General features: G+C 44.8%; 4 protein-coding genes and 2 non-coding genes across 6 annotated transcripts in view; 4 read left to right on the top strand and 2 right to left on the bottom strand.

Moving 5' to 3' along the window:
• The window catches only part of LOC144486124 (histone H2AX-like), a 216899-nt gene that overhangs the window by 177343 nt on the left and 20664 nt on the right, over positions 1–18892 (top strand). The gene's annotated exons all lie outside the window — the stretch shown is intronic.
• On the bottom strand, positions 4853–4934 carry trnas-uga (transfer RNA serine (anticodon UGA)). Its single transcript has one exon. It is a non-coding gene; the product is annotated as a tRNA-Ser (tRNA).
• On the bottom strand, positions 5265–5336 carry trnag-ucc (transfer RNA glycine (anticodon UCC)). Its single transcript has one exon. It is a non-coding gene; the product is annotated as a tRNA-Gly (tRNA).
• On the top strand, positions 6684–7349 carry LOC144486115 (histone H1-like). Its single transcript, XM_078204213.1, has one exon. It carries the CDS (start codon positions 6684–6686, stop codon positions 7347–7349), a length of 666 nt encoding a protein of 221 aa, XP_078060339.1.
• Positions 8597–8908, top strand: LOC144486109 (histone H4). Its single transcript, XM_078204206.1, has one exon. The coding sequence runs from the start codon at positions 8597–8599 to the stop codon at positions 8906–8908; it is 312 nt and encodes a 103-aa protein (XP_078060332.1).
• On the top strand, positions 10264–10674 carry LOC144486104 (histone H3). The gene has a single exon (XM_078204203.1). It carries the CDS (start codon positions 10264–10266, stop codon positions 10672–10674), a length of 411 nt encoding a protein of 136 aa, XP_078060329.1.

An 18892-nucleotide genomic window follows, 5' to 3' on the forward strand; every position in this document is an offset into this window, starting at 1 on the left:
GGCTATTAGGAGAGAATTAGGAAACATAGGTTGGACTAGGAGATTACAGGGACTGGGAACGTCCGACATGTGGAGTTTTTTCAAGGAGCAGCTACTGCGAGTCTGTGATAGGTATGTCCCTGTCAGGCAAGGAGGAATTGGTAGGGCTAGGGAACCGTGGTGCACCAAAAAAGTTTCTTTGTTGGTTAAAAAGAAAAAGGAGGCTTATGTTCGGATGAGACGTGAGCACTCGGGTAGTGCACTAGAAAGCTTTAGATTGGCTAAGAGGGAGTTGAAGAGCGAGCTTAGAAGGGCTAAAAGGGGACATGAGAAGACTTTGGCGGATAGGGTTAAAGAGAATCCTAAGGCGTTCTATAGGTATGTCAAGAACAGAAGGTTGGTTAGGGCAAGTTTAGGGCCAGTTATAGATGGCAGAGGGAAGTTATGTGTGGAACCGGAGGAGATTGGTGAAGCATTGAACCAATATTTCTCTTCGGTGTTCACGCAAGGGGACATGAATATAGCTGAGGAGGACACTGGGTTGCAAGGGAGTAAAATAGACAGTATTACAGTTGATAAGGAGGATGTGCAGGATATTCTGGAGGGTCTGAAAATAGATAAATCCCCTGGTCCGGATGGGATTTATCCAAGGATTCTCTGGGAGGCAAGAGAAGTGATTGCAGAGCCTCTGGCTCTGATCTTCAGGTCGTCGTTGGCCTCTGGTATAGTACCAGAAGATTGGAGGTTAGCGAATGTTGTCCCATTGTTTAAGAAGGGGAACAGAGACTTCCCCGGGAATTATAGACCGGTGAGTCTCACTTCTGTTGTCGGCAAGATGTTGGAAAAAATTATAAGGGATAGGATTTATAGTTATTTGGAGAGTAATGAATTGATAGGTGATAGTCAGCATGGTTTTGTGGCAGGTAGGTCGTGCCTTACTAACCTTATTGAGTTTTTTGAGAAAGTGACCAAGGAGGTGGATGGGGGCAAGGCAGTGGACGTGGTATATATGGATTTTAGTAAGGCGTTTGATAAGGTTCACCATGGTAGGCTTCTGCAGAAAATGCAGATGTATGGGATTGGGGGTGATCTAGGAAATTGGATCAGGAATTGGCTAGCGGATAGGAAACAGAGGGTGGTGGTTGATAGTAAATATTCATCATGGAGTGCGGTTACAAGTGGTGTACCTCAGGGATCTGTTTTGGGGCCACTGCTGTTTGTAATATTTATTAATGATCTGGATGAGGGTATAGTTGGGTGGATTAGCAAATTTGCTGATGACACCAAAGTCGGTGGTGTGGTAGACAGTGAGGAAGGGTGTCGTAGTTTGCAGGAAGACTTAGACAGGTTGCAAAGTTGGGCCGAGAGGTGGCGGATGGAGTTTAATGCGGAGAAGTGTGAGGTAATTCACTTTGGTAGGAATAACAGATGTGTTGAGTATAGGGCTAACGGGAGGACTTTGAATAGTGTGGAGGAGCAGAGGGATCTAGGTGTATGTGTGCATAGATCCCTGAAAGTTGGGAATCAAGTAGATAAGGTTGTTAAGAAGGCATATGGTGTCTTGGCGTTTATTGGTAGGGGGATTGAATTTAGGAGTCGTAGCGTTATGTTGCAACTGTACACAACTCTGGTGCGGCCGCACTTGGAGTACTGTGTGCAGTTCTGGTCCCCACATTACAGGAAGGATGTGGAGGCTTTGGAGAGGGTGCAGAGGAGGTTTACCAGGATGTTGCCTGGTATGGAGGGGAGATCCTATGAGGAGAGGCTGAGGGATTTGGGATTGTTTTCGCTGGAAAGGCGGCGGCTAAGAGGGGATCTTATTGAAACATATAAGATGATTAGAGGTTTAGATAGGGTGGATAGTGATAGCCTTTTTCCTCTGATGGAGAAATCCAGCACGAGGGGGCATGGCTTTAAATTGAGGGGGGGTAGTTATAGAACCGATGTCAGGGGTAGGTTCTTTACCCAGAGGGTGGTGAGGGATTGGAATGCCCTGCCAGCATCAGTAGTAAATGCGCCTAGTTTGGGGGCGTTTAAGAGATCCGTAGATAGGTTCATGGACGAAAAGAAATTGGTTTAGGTTGGAGGGTCACAGTTTTTTTTTTTAACTGGTCGGTGCAACATCGTGGGCCGAAGGGCCTGTTCTGCGCTGTAATGTTCTATGTTCTATGTTCTACAACAGCATCAGACAATACAAAGATAGAAATCATACATATTTCTGACAAGTTTTCCAAAAGTCACTACATTTTCAGCATTCACCATCAAAATCAGGTAAAGCATTTGAAATATCAACAATTCTATGTGGGGAAAACAAATTGTGAATATCATCGCATGAACCAAATTTCTGTACTTTATACTGATGCCCACCCAAAATACAGTAGATGCGAATAAAGATCTTTTGAAGCTTAGGTAATAAGGCCATGTATCAATTTATAATATTGAACTAAACCATAAATCAGCCTTCTCTAAAGATTGCAATTCAAGAATCCTTAATCCTTCATCAGGTATTCCCCTCATGCCTTCCATTTTCATGGTGACATATCTTTGCTGAATACCTCTTTGAATGTGTGGGTTCTGTTGTGGGAAAAATCCACTAACAGTCAGACTTCGAGATTCAGAAAATACGATTTATTAAACGGAGCTCCGTGGAGACAAGGCACATGGTCTGTAGCAAACCTTCTCTCAATAGTATGTCGGGAGCGGTTCATTTTTATACCCTTTACACAATGGGTAAACCGGTGATTCGAACATTATCACATTGTTTAAGTGAGTACAAGTATTTAACATTTTATGAATGGGTACATTTCCTCATGTTTACAAAAGCACAAACAGGTATAGACATTTAGCATTTTATGAATGGGTACATCTCCTTATGTCTGTATCTATCAATGGCTAGTTTCGTCTCGTTCAGGTGCTAATCGGTTCCCTCGCATTCATATTTCCCGCCTTCCTTTAACGTTAATCTAAGCTCTTTGTTTTGGGGTTTCCTTATCTTAAAAAGATGTTTTGACCCTTGGCTTTGGCTTCCTGAGGTGTTTGTTTGCTATGAGTCACTGTCTGTACTTTGGAAGTGGCTTGTCTGTTAGGTTTTTCTGAACAGCGGGAGCCTGTGTCTGCTCTTTTGGCTTTCCCAGTTAACCCTTTATGTGCCAGGCAGCCATTTTAAGGTGTGCTTTCTTGTATTGCCATTTTAAAGTGTGCCCCCCTTGTATTTTCCCCTTTACAGTTCCAAAGTATGGGTGCAGTCTCCAGATGTGGGCATACCAGTTTCTTATAGAGTTTCAGATCTTGGGTTCAACTCCAGTTTACTCCTCACTCCCTTGATTCCCGAAGAAACCAAAATTTGTCTATCTCAGCCTGAACTGCAATAGAATCCCTCCAGTGCAGATGGAGGCCATTTGGCCCATTGAGTCTGCACCGACTCTGTGACACCATCCCACCCAGAACCTGTCTCAGTAATCCCACATATTTATCCTGCTAATCCCCTTAACTGATACATTTGGGAAACAAAGGGTACCATGTGGCACCTTAACAAGGTACTGCAAGATAGGTTGTTGCATAAGGTTGCATCTCACGGGATCCAGGGTGAGGTATCTGAATGAATACAAAATTGGCTTCTTGACAGAAGCCAGAGGGTGGTTGTCGAGGGTTGTTTTTCAAACTGGAGTTCCGTAACCAGCAGTGTGCCTCAGGGATCAGTGCTGGGTCCACTGTTATTTGTCATTTATATTAATGATTTGGATGAGAATATAGGAGGCATGGTTAGTAAGTGCGTAGATGACACCAAGATTGGTGGCACAGTGGACAGTGAGGAAAGTTATCTCCAATTGTAAAGGGATCTTGATCAATTGGGCCAGTGGGCTGACGAATGGCAGACGGAGTTTAATTCAGACAAATGCAAGGTGATGCATTTTGGTAGATTGAATCAGGGCAGACTTACCAAGTTCATGGCAGAACATTGGGGAGAGATGCAGAACAAAGAGATCCAGGGGTACATGTTCATAGCTCCTTGAAAGTGGAGTCACAGGTGGACAGAGTGGTGACGAAGGCATTTGGCATGCTTGGTTTCATCGGTCAGAACATTGAATACAGGAGTTGGGACGTCCTGTTGAAGTCATACAAGACATTGGTAAGGCCACACTTGGAATACTGTGTACAGTTCTGGTCACTATTATAGAAAGGATATCATTAAACTAGAAAGCATGCAGAAAATATTTACTAGGATGCTGCCGGGACTTGATGGTTTGAGTTTTAAGGCGAGGCTGGATAGACTGGGAATTTTTTCTCTGGACGTAGGAGGCTGAGGGGTGATCTTATAGAGATCTATAAAATAATGAGGGGCACAGATCAGCTAGAATAGTCAATATCTTTTCCCAAAGGTTGGGGAGTCGAAAGCTCGAGGGCACAGGTTTAAGGTGAGAGGGGAGAGATACAAAAGTGTCCAGAGGGACATTTGTTTTACACAGAGGGTGGTGAGTGTCTGGAACAAGCTGCCAGAGGTAGTAGTAGAGGTGGGTACAATTTTGTCTTTCAAAATGCATTTCGACAGTTACATGGGTAAGATGGGTGTAGAGGGATATGGGCCAAACGCAGGCAAATGGGATTAGCTTAGTGGTTTTAAAAAAAAGGCGGCATGGACAAGTTGGACCGAAGGGCCTGTATGCTGTAAACCTCAATGACTCGGAACCCATTCGGCCGATCTTGTCCATGCCAGCCCGAGGCCCCCCTTTCCAAGCCCCCCTTTCCAAGCTCACCTTCCTGCACCCGGCCCGGAGCCATGCAGCTGAAAGCATGATGGCGATCGAAATACTTCATACCAAAAAATCAGCAGGTTTTTTTGGGTTGTCTGAAATAACGGAATCACAATCATAACCGCTGCGAGCAGGGCTCGAACCTACGCGGGGAAACCCCATTGGATTTCAAGTCCAACGCCTTAACCACTCGGCCATCACATCTGCGCATTTCTGTAAATAATGTAACCTCAGTAATGTTTATATTAACTTCTATCAAGTACCGGGATTGTGCAGAGCACAGTGTGTGAGCTGAAATGTGTTCCTCGACCGTTACTTTGTATCTTTGTCTCTAACGGAGAACTCATTTGATGTCAGAGATTTGTTTTCCTATTTCAATATTTTTTCATGAGAAACGAATTACGTCCGAATAGGAAAAAATAAAAACTGATACGTCTATTTTATTTCACTATTGTCAAATGTTGCGTTCGCCCTGTTTTTGTCCACTCGGTTTAAAACAATATTCGCGGATAAGGTTCTAAAACAAATTATGGATGCGATGGCTGGGAATCGAACCCGGGTCAACTGCTTGGAAGGCAGCTATGCTCACCACTATACCACCATCGCTCACTCTGCTGAAGGAATCGTTATTTTAATCAGTTGTAATTACGGAACTACCTGAGTTGCTGATTTCATGACGCACCAGGTGTGTCCACAGCACAGTTTGTAAACTGAACTTGGCTTGTCTCTCCCAGTCACCACTCCACCACCATCGTTCACCTGACTGTGCCACTCCCTCAGTAAGAAAGTCCAGCTCTGACAATGAATCTGGTTCCCTCCAGGTCCAATCGGAGGATTGTCAGAAACTGTGTGTCGCTGTTAGAAACTCCATTATCAGCGAATGGGGGATTATTATTGAACTGGCTGTCACTGGTTGTTGAGGTTGTGATTTATTGTTACCTGTCAGTGCAGGAGAAACAAATAAAACAGGAAATCTAAAGACTCCAAGAGCAGATAATTTGTATTTTCCTGGTAAACAAACACAGTGATGTCAGCAATCACTGTAATAACTGGGGGGAAAAAACAGATATGATTGGTTCTGGCCACGGAATCTGGTTAACAGATGTGGTCCTACACCACATGGACTGCAGCGGTTCCAGAAGGCAGCTCATCACCACCTTCCCAAGGGCAATTAGGGATGGGCAATAAATGCTGACCCAGACAGCGACACTCACATTCCATGAATGAATTCAAAGACAATCTGTGGGGAGCGGGCTTCAGAGTGTTTAACAGTTACTGAGGTGAAAAACTAACTCAACCCCTGGAACCCGGAGCAAAGGCCGGAAGGAGGGGAAATTCCGTCCTGGGACCTTACATTTGGTGAAAGTTTTGTCCTGTGAATGTGCAGATGTGAATATTGTGGAAGAGAGAGAGTGTATGAAAGGAGCGGGCGGTTCAGACTAATCCAACTGTGTTTGTGTGTCTGTTCTGATCATGAGATCTCCGAGTCTCTCTTGTGTAAAATAAAACAATTTTTCAATCAAAGATTCCCGCTAATACCCCTGCTGAGCCCCAAAGTTAGATTTCAAAGCAATTGTTTCGATAAATTGAAGATTTCAGTGGAAAAGTAGAGAACATGTCAGCTATCGCGTGTGAGAGCGCCATCAGTGCAGCAGTAAAACGGGTTTCAGTGGAAAATGGAGTTCTCAGTTCGAGTGAAACCTTCTCAACAGCAAACATTCGTGTGTCAGAGACATGAAGGATGTGAGCTGGATCTCTGGAGAGGCGGAATTTCATTGCAAGGGGAGAGTTTGTGAGGAGCGAGAAACACAGAGAGGCTGGAGGAGCCGGGAGCTGACAGCAGCTTGTCTCTGCTCCGTCCGCTCTCTGCCTTTAAGTTGCTCTGTGCCGCCACCACTGGGTTCATTTCGGATCCAGTTCTGACTCACACAGGTTTTCCACACACTGTCGGATATGACTGAAACTGCGGCCGCCGAAACGGCTCCTCCAGCCGCTCCCGCTCAAGTGAAGTCTCCCAGGAAGAAGAAGGCGGCTCCCCGACCTGCGGCAGCCGGTCCCAAGTTAGGCGAGCAGATCCTCAATGTTGTGGCGGGTTGCAGCGATCGCAATGGGATGTCCCTGGCCGCGATAAAGAAAGCTTTGGCTGGCAGCGGAGTGGATGTGGGGAAGCGCGTCTCCCAGATCAGGTTAACGATCAAGAGGAAGGTGGAGACAGGTTCTCTGGTGCAGATAAAGGGACAGGGCGCCTCCGGCTCCTTCAAACTCGCTCAGAAGGAAAGCCCGGGGAAAATGGGAAAGAAGGCGAAGAAACCAACAGCCAAGAAGCCTTTAGTAAAGAAAACAGCGGCCAAGAAGGTGACAACAAAGAAAGCAGCAGCCAAGAAACCCGCAGCAAAGAAACTCGCAGCAAAGAAAACTCCAGTGAAGAAATCAACAGTGAGGAAAACAAGCAGCAAGAAGGCGGCCAGTCCAAAAAATGCGGTGAAGAAAGCAGCCCTGAAGAAAAAGTCTCCTGTGAAGAAGGTGACGGGCGGAAAGTCTGTCAAAAAAGTGACGAAATCGAAGGCCAAACCCAAAGTGAAAGCAGCAAAAGCGAAGAAAGCGTCAGGAAAGAAGTGAAACAACCCGAGCAAATTGTAAACCTCTGAACCCAAAGGCTCTTCTCAGAGCCACCCACATCTCTCAGGAAAGAGCTGATCCCGCAAGAAAATGATTCCTGTCCCGCGGCCCGGCTCATTCTGAATAGTGATCATTTCAAATTCAGACTAAAGCAAAACACAGCAGAGGCTGAATTTCATTTGAATTTCACATTTGTTCAATCGCCACTTTCTCTCATAATAAAGATGTCTGGTAGATTCAGTGTGAGACAGTAACACTGGCGGCTCAACACCGCATTGCAGCCTAATTTTTAATCGAATCCCTGTCGTGCAGAAGGAGGCCAATCGTCCCATCGAGTCTGAACCGACCTCAATACCACCCAGTCCGGATCCCCATTACCCTATTTATTGACCGGACACTCCGGTGCAATTTAGCATAGCCAATCAACCTGACAGGCACTTTGGTGTGCGGGAGCAAACCGGAGGAAGCCCGGGGAGAATGTGCAAACTCCACACAGACAGAGACCTCAGCCGGGAATCGAACCCAGGTGCCTGGCGCTCTGAGACGGCAATTCTTAGCCAAAAATCAATGTCAGGGGTGGGATTTGAACCCACGCCTCCAGAGGAGATTGCGGCCTTAGACCGCTCGGCCATCCTGACTCCCTTAATTTTAACACAGGAGATTGCCCCAAACAGCTTCAATAAAGTGTTTGCAAACAGCGAGAAGCAGATGTGTGTGAGGATGTTCCGGAGGAAGATTCTTGCTATAGAATCGACTGTGTTTAGGTCGGAATATTACTGACTGGGAATTATTACGGGACCAGGTTTAAAAACACAAAAGAACAAAGTCACGACCCGAAACGTTAACTCTGTCTCTCTCTCTCTTCACAAAAGCTGCCGGAGCTGCTAATTAGTTGCAGCATTTTCTGTTTTGATTCCATATTTCAAAGCTCCGGGTTTGTAGAAACTCTTGTGTGTGAAGGGCGGCTCTGGAAGGGTTTGTGTGGGGAGCTGTGTTTCGCTTCCATTGTTAATAAATGGGTTGAAATTGGCGGTTGCAGAAACTGGAGGTGGAGCTGAAAGATCAGGGGCCGTTCTGTGTGTGTGTGTCAGTCCGGCTCTCTCCTCCCTCCCGCTCTGTGTTTAATCTTCACTCTGTCTCCTCCCCTCTCTGCTCTCACTCCGCCTTTCTCAGTCAGGTCGGGCTGTATAAAAGGAGCCTGAAAGATTTCCTCTCATATTGTGCAGAGATCTGAGTGAAGAATCATCATGTCTGGCAGAGGGAAAGGGGGCAAAGGACTGGGTAAAGGCGGCGCAAAGCGGCACCGCAAAGTGCTCCGTGATAATATCCAGGGCATCACCAAGCCAGCAATCCGCCGCCTGGCTCGCCGTGGCGGTGTCAAGCGGATCTCGGGTTTGATCTATGAGGAGACTCGCGGGGTGCTGAAGGTTTTCCTGGAGAATGTGATCAGGGATGCGGTCACCTACACTGAACACGCCAAGCGCAAGACGGTCACTGCCATGGATGTGGTGTACGCTCTGAAACGCCAGGGCCGCACTCTCTATGGATTCGGCGGCTGAACAACTGCAACCTTCCTACCGAACACACAACAAAGGCTCTTTTCAGAGCCACTCACCGCTTCACAGAGAGAGCATTGACCAGGGGACGGGGGCTGGGACAGGCTGTTCAGTGTTTGAGATGCATGTTTGTTTTGTTTAGGTTACAGTGCGGGAATCACCGAATTTAACATTTCATTTGGAGCAGCGATGCGGATTGTTTTTGAAATTTTTAAGTGGATTGTCGAAGCAGCCCCCAGTTGACATGTGCCCTCAGTGAAACTCCACATCACTCCTGTTTAATCACTGTGTTTGGATAGAGTTTATCAAAGCTTTCTCTGGAATAGCGGAGTTTAGTAGCAGCAGCCGGTGAATCGTTCACTGGAACCAGTCCCAGTTGTGCTGCTATTTGCCCCCAGACGGTTGTTTCCTGCACTGAAACTGACGCTTTGTGAAACTGATCAGTTTCCGCTCAGTCATTCACAAACCCGCAATTCCCGCAGTTTGAGCCGCTCCAACCCCAGCCTGCTTCTGATTGGCCATCCTCTCCGCATTCGCAGCTCTGAACCAATCGCAGAGCATCGAATGTGAACATTGAGCCAATCATTGGCTTCAACTGTCAACCGGCAGAAATTTTGAATTGGGAGGAAATGCCGCCAATTTCAGCGCGGGAAAGGGAATTGAGACAAATTCTTAACTTATTAAAAATAGATTCTCAATTAATATTCTGCTATAAGATTATTTTACAAAGAGGTTTCATTTGTGAACATTTGTCCGCCACGGGCAGCAAACGACTCTATTCAGAAATGTCAAACGGGACAAATATGAAGTCACTCTCTGTAACAAACAACAGACTCAACCCCTTTCACACCGGCTTCAGGGAGACACAGAGAAGCGACTGATTTCTGATCCTTTCCCCCGAAAACGGCGGCGAATGTTACAAGCGACAGGAGAGGGGAAATCTGAATGGGCTGGAGAGGAAAGGGACAGGGATCGAGTGGAACAGCGTGAGATTCTGGGAATGAACAGCCCAGAGAGCGGGAAAAGGGTCGAAAGCACGAAGTGGGGGGAGATAGACTTCAAATCTTCAATGTTTCTGGGAATTATCTTATGAAGGACGGAATGAAGACTTATTTTATACAAACGGTTATTTCCTGCACAGAAAACGGCCCAATTTCTGAAAGGGGCGGTTAAGAAAACAACTGAACCAATCAGAACCTGAGTTACAGACATTAATTCGCTGGTCACAGTTTGATTGAAACTTCCTGGGCCAATTCCCGCTGGGGGCGGTCCCTCACACAGTTTAAAAAGGCGGATGCAGCACAGACTCTGTATTAACAGTCTTTGTGTCTCAGATTGTGCTGCGTCCGTTCAACAAAATGGCCAGGACCAAGCAGACAGCGCGCAAATCGACCGGAGGGAAAGCTCCTCGCAAACAGCTGGCTACCAAAGCTGCCCGGAAGAGCGCTCCAGCCACGGGCGGAGTGAAGAAGCCTCATCGCTACAGACCCGGCACTGTGGCTCTGAGGGAGATCCGCCGCTACCAGAAATCCACCGAGCTGCTGATCCGCAAACTGCCCTTCCAGCGCTTGGTGCGAGAGATCGCTCAGGACTTCAAGACAGACCTGCGCTTCCAGAGCTCGGCCGTCATGGCCCTGCAGGAGGCCAGCGAGGCTTACCTGGTGGGGCTCTTTGAGGACACCAACCTGTGCGCCATCCACGCCAAGCGAGTCACCATCATGCCCAAAGACATCCAGCTGGCCCGCCGCATCCGTGGGGAACGCGCCTAAAACCCGACATCAGCACCAAGAACAACAACGGCTCTTTTAAGAGCCACCAAATCGGCAAATGAAAGAGCTGCGATCTCCTGTTAACGATTCTAGTGTTTCAATTCCCAGGACAGAATATTCCCAGGACTCCAGTACTGAAACCTCTCAATGTTACAATTCATTCTCCGTTGCATTGGGGTCACTCATATCTCCAATCCTTAGATGGTTAGAGTAAAAACGATGCCGTTAACAGTTCTACCGCAATTCAATTTTAAAGTAGTTTTATTAAACCTGCGATCATTTCAGTTTCCGAGCAATAATTCCGCAAATCCACTTTCTCCGCACGTGTTTCGAGTTGCAGCGAGAGTGTTGAAAATTGTGTCAATTAAGTTCAGAATATGAAGCATGTCTCCAACAGTAACCCACTCACACAGATGTAGCCATTGCAGGAACACTTGCACATTCGCATAGACAATAATTAACACTTTTCCAGATCCAGTGACTGACTTTGAAAACCGATGGGCTGCAGATGAATATCCTCGCAGACTTTCACATTTTAAAGCAATTATATTTGAAATTGGATCATTTTAGTTCACTGGGATTGTTTCCCCGATAAACAGCAGCAACTTGTATTAAAATACTGTCTGTGTCAATCGTACGGATTGAGAGAACAAAGCGGGAAACAGCTGTGCTGTGAATAGCAGTGCAGAAACTGACCGATAGACACCAGGTCGCCCTTTTTCAGATAAAGTGAGTGGCTCTGAAAAGAGCCTTTGGGTTATCAGATTAAAGAATGGTCGCTTCACTTGCTCTTCGCGGACCCAGCGCTGCTTTTCTTGGGCAGTAGCACGGCCTGGATATTAGGCAGCACCCCGCCCTGAGCGATGGTCACCCCTCCCAGCAGCTTGTTGAGCTCCTCGTCGTTGCGGACAGCAGGCTGCAAGGTGTCTGGGGATGATGCGGGTCTTCTTGTTGTCCCGGGCCACGTTCCCGGCCAGCTCCAGGATTTCAGCGGTCAGATACTCGAGCACAGCAGCCAGATAGACCGGGGCTCCGGCACCCACACGCTCAGCATAGTTGCCCTTTCTCAGGAGCCTGTGAACACGGCCCACCGGGAACTGCAGTCCAGCCCGGGAGGAGCGAGACTTGGCCTTGGCCCGAGCTTTCCCGCCGCTCTTTCCTCTTCCAGACATTTTTTTTGTACTTTTCCAATTCAATCAAATTCAATTCAGAGTCTCAACAAGTTGAGACATTTCCGATCCAGGCTGACAAGACAGGGCAAGCGACCAAATTACCCTGTCCTGGGCCCGATCTACATGAGCCAAGCTGAATGGAGTTGGGGGAGGTTCCTCCTCCAAGGCTTGAGCTCATTTGCATCTTAGCCAAAAGGCCGAGATGCCGCTTTTAAAAATTGCTTCATATGAAACATATGAAGCTTCAATGTAACCTAATGACCTCAACCAAGTGCAGCATCCAATCCATACTACACTTGATCTTCGCCAAAAGGCCGAGAAGCGATTGAAAAGATGTGCGGGTTAGGTGGATTGGCCGTGCTAAATTGCTCCTTAGTGTCCCGGGATGCATAGTTTAGATGGATTTGCGGGAAAACTATGTGGGGTTACGGGGATAGTTACGGGGTTACGGTGGATAGTCAGAGATTCTGTAGATAGTTGAACAAGGAAAGAGTTAGCAGAGTGAGCACTGGTTCTATAGAAAGTGCAACTGGGGGATTGATAATGGAAAACAGGGTATTGGCAAATGTATTTTTCATTGGTGTTCACTGTAGAGGATACAAGTAACATCCCAGAAATAGCTGGAAACCAGCAAATGGAAGGGAGGGAGGAACACAGGAAAATTCCAATCAACAGGGAAAGTGGTATTGAGCAAATTGTCGGGTCGACAGGCTGACAAATTCCTGGGTCCGGATGGACTTCTCGTGAAGGACATGAAAGAAGTGGCGAATGAGATAGTTGATGCATTTGTTTAAATTTTGCAAAATTCCCTGGCTTTGGAGAATGTTCCATTAGGTTGAAATATAACAAATGTAATACCTTGATTCAAAAAGGGATGGAGACAGAAAGCAGGAAACTAAGGCTGTTAGCCTAACAGCTGTCATCGGGAAAATGTTAGAAGCCATTCTGAAAGATATTACAGATATTACAACTTGGAAAAAATACAAGGCAATCAGGCAGAGTCAATATGGTTTTCTGAAAGGGAAATCATGTTTAACTAAATTATTGGAGTTTTTTGAAAGAGGCCCATGTGCTGTGAATGGGGAACCGGTGGATGTCCTGTTCTTACATTTCCAGAAGACATTTGCCAAAGTGCCAGATTAAAGGTTATTGTGTAAAATAAACATTCATGGTTTTGGGCGTATCATTTTGGCATGGATTGATGGTTGGCTAGCTAACAGGTCAAAAAGAGTTAGCACAAATGGTTCTTTTTCTGGGTGGCAGGATCTGATGAGTGGTGTATTCATGCTGGGGCTACAAATTGTTACAATTTATAAAAATTGCTTGGATGAAGGGACTGAAGGTACCATTGCTAAATTTGCTGACAGCATAAAGATAGATAAGAAATTAATTGTGAAGTATACGTAAGGAGGCTTCAAAAGGAAACAGATAGATTAAGTGAGGGCAAAATGTGGCAAATGAGGCAAATTGCGAGGGTAAAACAGTGGTTGACAAATGGGAGACTTTCAAAGTTGAGTTGAATGGGATGCCAGCCAGGTACATAGCCACCAGACACACATATGCAGTGTCCAAAGCTGGGGTATCCTGGATGTCTGAGGTTATTGACGAGAAAATAAGGAAGAAAAAAGAGGCATATGATGCATGCTGCAATAATAATAGCAATAGAAATCAGGAAAAACAGCTCAAAATGCAGGAGAGGGGCTAAGGCTGGAATAATGAAGAGGAAGCATGAGGAAATGTTAGCAGGCTGCGCTAATACAAATCATAACATGTTCTTCAAACATATTAATTGTAAAGGATTAGTGAAGGATAGAGTGGGGTTCATAAGGGCCAAGCAGGGTAAACTGCTCACTGCAGCAGAGGGTATGGCAGAGATAGTAAATAAGTACTGTACTTCTGGCTTTACCAAATTAGACAATGTGACAATGGCCCAGTTGAAAATGTATGTGTTGATTAACTGAGCTTCATAGTGAGAGTGTGGAATTAACTCTCTCTCAATCGATCATTGTGCGTGGGTGCGGAATTAACCCTGTCTCAATCTATTCGTGTGTGTCAGTGTTGAATTAACTCTCTCTCAATCTATTACTGTGAGAGTGTGTGGAATTAATTCTCAATCGATCATTGTGTGAGAGTGTGGAAGTAACTCTCAATCTTTTATTGTGTGAGTGTGTGGAATTAACGGTTCCTCAATCTATTACTTGTATGAATGTGGAATTAACTGTCTCTCAATCTATTACTCAATGTCAATGTGGAATTAACTCTCAATCTGTTACATTGTGTGAATGTGGAATTGACTCTCTCTCAATCAATTACCATGTGTCAGTGTGGAATTATATCTCAATCTATTACTGTGTCCGAGCGGGGAATTAACTCTCCCTCAATCTTTTACTGTGTGCCAGTATTGAATTAACTCTCTCTGAATCTATTACTGTGTTTGAATGTGGAATTAACTCCCTCTCAATCTATCATTGCGAGTGAGTGTAGAATTAACCTTCTCTCAATTACTGTGCGTGAGTGTGGAATTATCTCTCTTTCAATCAATTACTGTCTGACTGTGGAATTAACTCTCACTCAATCTATTACCGTGTGAGAGTGCGGAAATAACTCTCTCTCAATCTGTTAAAGTGTCAGCGTGGAATTAACTTTCTCTGTCTATCTGTTACTGTGTCCATGTGCAATTAACTCTCAATCTATTTTTGTGTTCGTGTGTGGAATTAACTCCCTCTCAATCTATTACTGTGTGAAAGTGTGGAATTAACTCTCTCAATTTATTACTGTGTGAAAGTGTGGAATTAACTCTCTCTCAATCTATTACTGTGTGAAAGTGTGGAATTAACTCTCTCAATTTATTACTGTGTGAAAGTGTGGAATTAACTCTCTCTCAATCTATTACTGTGTGTGAGCGTTGAATTAACTCACTCTCAATCTATTCCTGTGTCAGTGTGGAATTAACTCTCTCACAATCTATTACTGTGTGTACGTGTGGAATTAACTCTCTCTCAATCTGTTGCTGTGAGAGAGCATGGAATTAACTTTCAATCTATTCCTGTGTGTGAATGTGGAATTGACTCTCTCTCAATATATTACAGTGAGAGAGTGTGGAATTAGCTCTCTCTCAATCTATTACTGTGTGTCAGTGTGGAATTAACTCTCAATGTATTGCTGTGTGTCAGTGTGGAATTAACCCTCTCTCAATCTATTATTGTGTGTCAGTGTCCAATTAACTGTCTCAATCTATTACGGTGTGTCACAGTAATGGATTGAGAGAGAGTTCATTGCACTGTCACACCGTAATAGATTGAGACAGTTAATTGGACACTGACACACAGTAATAGATTGAGAGAGGGTTAATTCCACACTGATACACAGCAATACATTGAGAGTTAATTCCACACTGACACACAGTAATGGATTGAGAGAGAGTTCGTTGCACTGTGTTAGTGAGGAATTAATTCTCTCTCAATCCATTAGTGAGTGTCAGTGTGTAGTTAAAACTCTCTCAATCAATTACTATGTGTGAGCGTGGAATTAACTCCCAATCTATTACTGTGTGTGAATGTGGAATTGACTCTCTCTCAATATATTACTGTGTGAGAGTGTGGAATTATCTCTCTCAATCTATTACTGTGTGGGAATGTGCAATTATCTCTCTCTCAATCTATTTGTTGTGTGTCCATGTGGAATTAACTCTCTCTCAATCTATTGCTGTGTGTCAGTGTGGAATTAACTCTCTCAATCTATTACGGTGTGACAGTGCAACTAACTCTCTCGCAATCTATTAATGTGTGTCAGTATGGAATTAACGCACTCTCAACCTATTAATCTGTGTGTGTGTGTGGAATTAACTCTCAATCTGTTACAGTGTGAGAGTGTGGAAATAACTCTCTCTGATCTATTACTGTGCGTTACTGTGGAATTAACTCTCCCTCGATCTATTACAGTGTGTCAATGTGGAATTAACTCTCTCTCAATCTATTATTGTGTGTGAGCGTGGAATTAACTCTGTCTCAATCTATTATTGTGTGTCAGTGTGGAATTAACTCTGCATCTATTCCTGTGTGCGAATGTGGAATTAACTCTCTCCCAATCTATTACAGTGTCAGTGTGGAATTAACTCTGTCTCAATCTATGACTGTGTGAGAGTGTGGAATTGACTAGCTCTCATTCTAGTATTGTGTGTGTGGAATTAACTCTCTCTCAATTTATTACTGTGTGTGAGCGTGGAATTAACTCGCAATCTATTGCTGTGTGTCAGTGTGGAATTAATTCTCTCTCAATCTATTACTGAGAGAGAGCTTGGAATTAACTCCCAATCTATTACTGTGCATGAATGTGGAATTAACTCTCTCCCAATGTATTGCTGTGCATGAATGTGGAATTAACTCTCTCTCAATCTATTGCTGTGTCAGTGTGGAATTAACTCTCTCTCAATCTATTGCTGTGTGTCAGTGTGGAATTAACTCTCTCTCAATCTATTGCTGTGTCAGTGTGGAATTAACTCTCGCTCAATCTATTGCTGTGTGTCTGTGTGGAATTAAGAACAAAGAACAAAGAAAATTACAGCACAGGAACATGCCCTTCGGCCCTGCACCGACCTTGCTGCCCAACTGAATTAAAACCCCCGACCCTTCCAGGGACCATATCCCGCTATTCCCATCCTATTCATGTATTTGTCCAGATGCCCCATAAAACTCACTATTGTATCTGCTTCAACCACCTTCCCCGGCAGTGAGTTCCAGGCACCCACCACCCTCTGTGTAAAAAACTTGCCTCATACATCTCCTTTAAACCTTGCCCCTCGCACCTTAAACCGATGCCCCCCAGTAATTGACCCTTCCACCATTGGAAAAAGCTTCTGACTATCCACTCTGTCCATGCCCCTCATAATCTTGTAGCCTTCCATCAGGTCGCCGCTCAACCTCTGTCGTTCCAGAGAGAACAAACCAATTTTCTCCAACCTCTCCTCACAGCTAATATCCTCCATACCAGCCAACATCCTGGTAAGTCTTTGCTGTACCCTCACCAAAGTCTCCACATCCTTCTGGTAGTGTGGCGACCAGAATTGAACACAATATTCCAAATGCAGCCTAACTAAGATTCTATAAAGCTGCAACATGACTTGCCAATTTTTAAACTCAATCCCCCGCCGATGAAGGCAAGCATGCCGTATGCCTTCTTGACTACCTTCTCCACCTGCATTGCCACTTTCAGTGACCTGTGTACCTGTTCACCCAGATCCCTTTGCCTATCAATACTCCTAAGGGTTCTGCCATTGACTGTATATTTCCTATCTGTATTAGACCATCCAAAATGCATTAATTCACATTTGTCCGGATTAAACTCCATCTGCCATCTCTCCGTCCAAGCCCCCAACCTATCTATATCCTGCTGTATCCTCTGATGGTGCTCATCGCTATCTGCAAATCCACCAACCTTTGTGTTGTTCGCAAACTAACAAATCAAACCAGTTGCATTTTCCTCCAAATCAGTTATATATATTACGAACAGCAAAGGTCCCAGCACTGATCCCTGAGGAACGCCAAATGTCACAGTCCTCCATTCAGAATCGCACCCTTCCACTGCTACCCTCTGTCTTCTAAGACCAAGCCAGTTCTGTATCCACCTTGCCAGCTCACCTCTGATCCCATGCGACTTCACCTTCTGCACCATTCTGCCATGAGGGACCTTGTCAAAGGCCTTACTGAAGTCCTTGTAGACAACATCCACTGCCCTACCCTCATCAACCATCTTCGTCACTTCCTCGAAAAACTCGATCAAGTTAGTGAGACATGACCAGCCCTTCACAAAACCATATTGCCTCTCGCAAATACATCCACTAATTTCCAAGTGGCAGTAAATCCTGCAGCCAGTGAGGATACAAAAATTTCTCTCAAGGCCCCAGCAATTTCCTCCCTTGCCTCTCCCAGTATTTTGGGGTATATCCCATCAGGCCCTGGGGACTTGTCTACCTTAATATTCCTCAAGAACCCCAACACTTGATCTCAACATGACTCAAACTATCAACACACCCTTTCCCAGATTCATTATCCACCAAGTCCTTGTCTATGGTGAATACTGACACAATGAACTCATTGAATACCTCACCCATTTCCTCTGGCTCCACGCATAGATTTCCTCCTTTGTCCTTGAGTGGGCCAACCCTCTCCCTGGCTATCCTCTTGCTCTTTATATATGTATAAAAAGCCTTGGTATTTTCCTTAATCCTGCTGGGCAATGATTTTTTGTGACCCCTTTTAGCCCTATATTAACTCTCTCTCCGATCTATTACTGTGTGCCAGTGTGGAATTAACTCTCAATCTATTACTATGTGTGTGGAATTAAGTCTCCCTCAATCTATTACAGTGTCAGCGAGGAATTAACTCTCTCAATCTATTTTTGTGTTCGAGTGTGGAATTAACTCTCAATTTATGACTGTGTGAAAGTGTGGAATTAACTCTCTCTCAATCTATTACTGTATGTGAGCGTTGAACTAACTCACTCTCAATCTATTCCTGTGTCAGTGTGGAATTCACTCTCTCACAATCTATTACTGTGTGTACGTGTGGAATTAACTCTCTCACAATCTATTACTGTGTGTACGTGTGGAATTAACTCCCTTTCAATCTGTTGCTGTGTGAGAGCATGGAATTAACTCTCAATCTATTCCTGTGTGTGAATGTGGAATTGACTCTCTCTCAATCTATTACAGTGAGAGAGTGTGGAATTGGCTCTCTCTCAATCTATTTCAGTGTCAGTGTGGAATTAACTCTTTCTGAATCTATTACTGTGTGGGCACATGGAATAACTCCCTCTCAATCTAAGGCTGTGTGTGGGTGTGGAATTAACTCTCTCTCAATCGATTAGTGTGTCTGAATGTGGAATTAACTCTCTCTCAATCTATGACTGTGCATGAGTGTGGAATTAACATTTTCTCAATCTATTACTGTGAGAGAGTGTGGAATTAACTCTCTCAATCTATTAGTGTGTGAGAGTGTGGAATTAACGCTGTCAGCCATTCTCTGTTCATGTGTTTCAGTATGGAATTA

Source organism: Mustelus asterias, unplaced genomic scaffold, assembly GCF_964213995.1.
Source record: "Mustelus asterias unplaced genomic scaffold, sMusAst1.hap1.1 HAP1_SCAFFOLD_290, whole genome shotgun sequence".
NCBI lineage: Eukaryota > Metazoa > Chordata > Chondrichthyes > Carcharhiniformes > Triakidae > Mustelus > Mustelus asterias.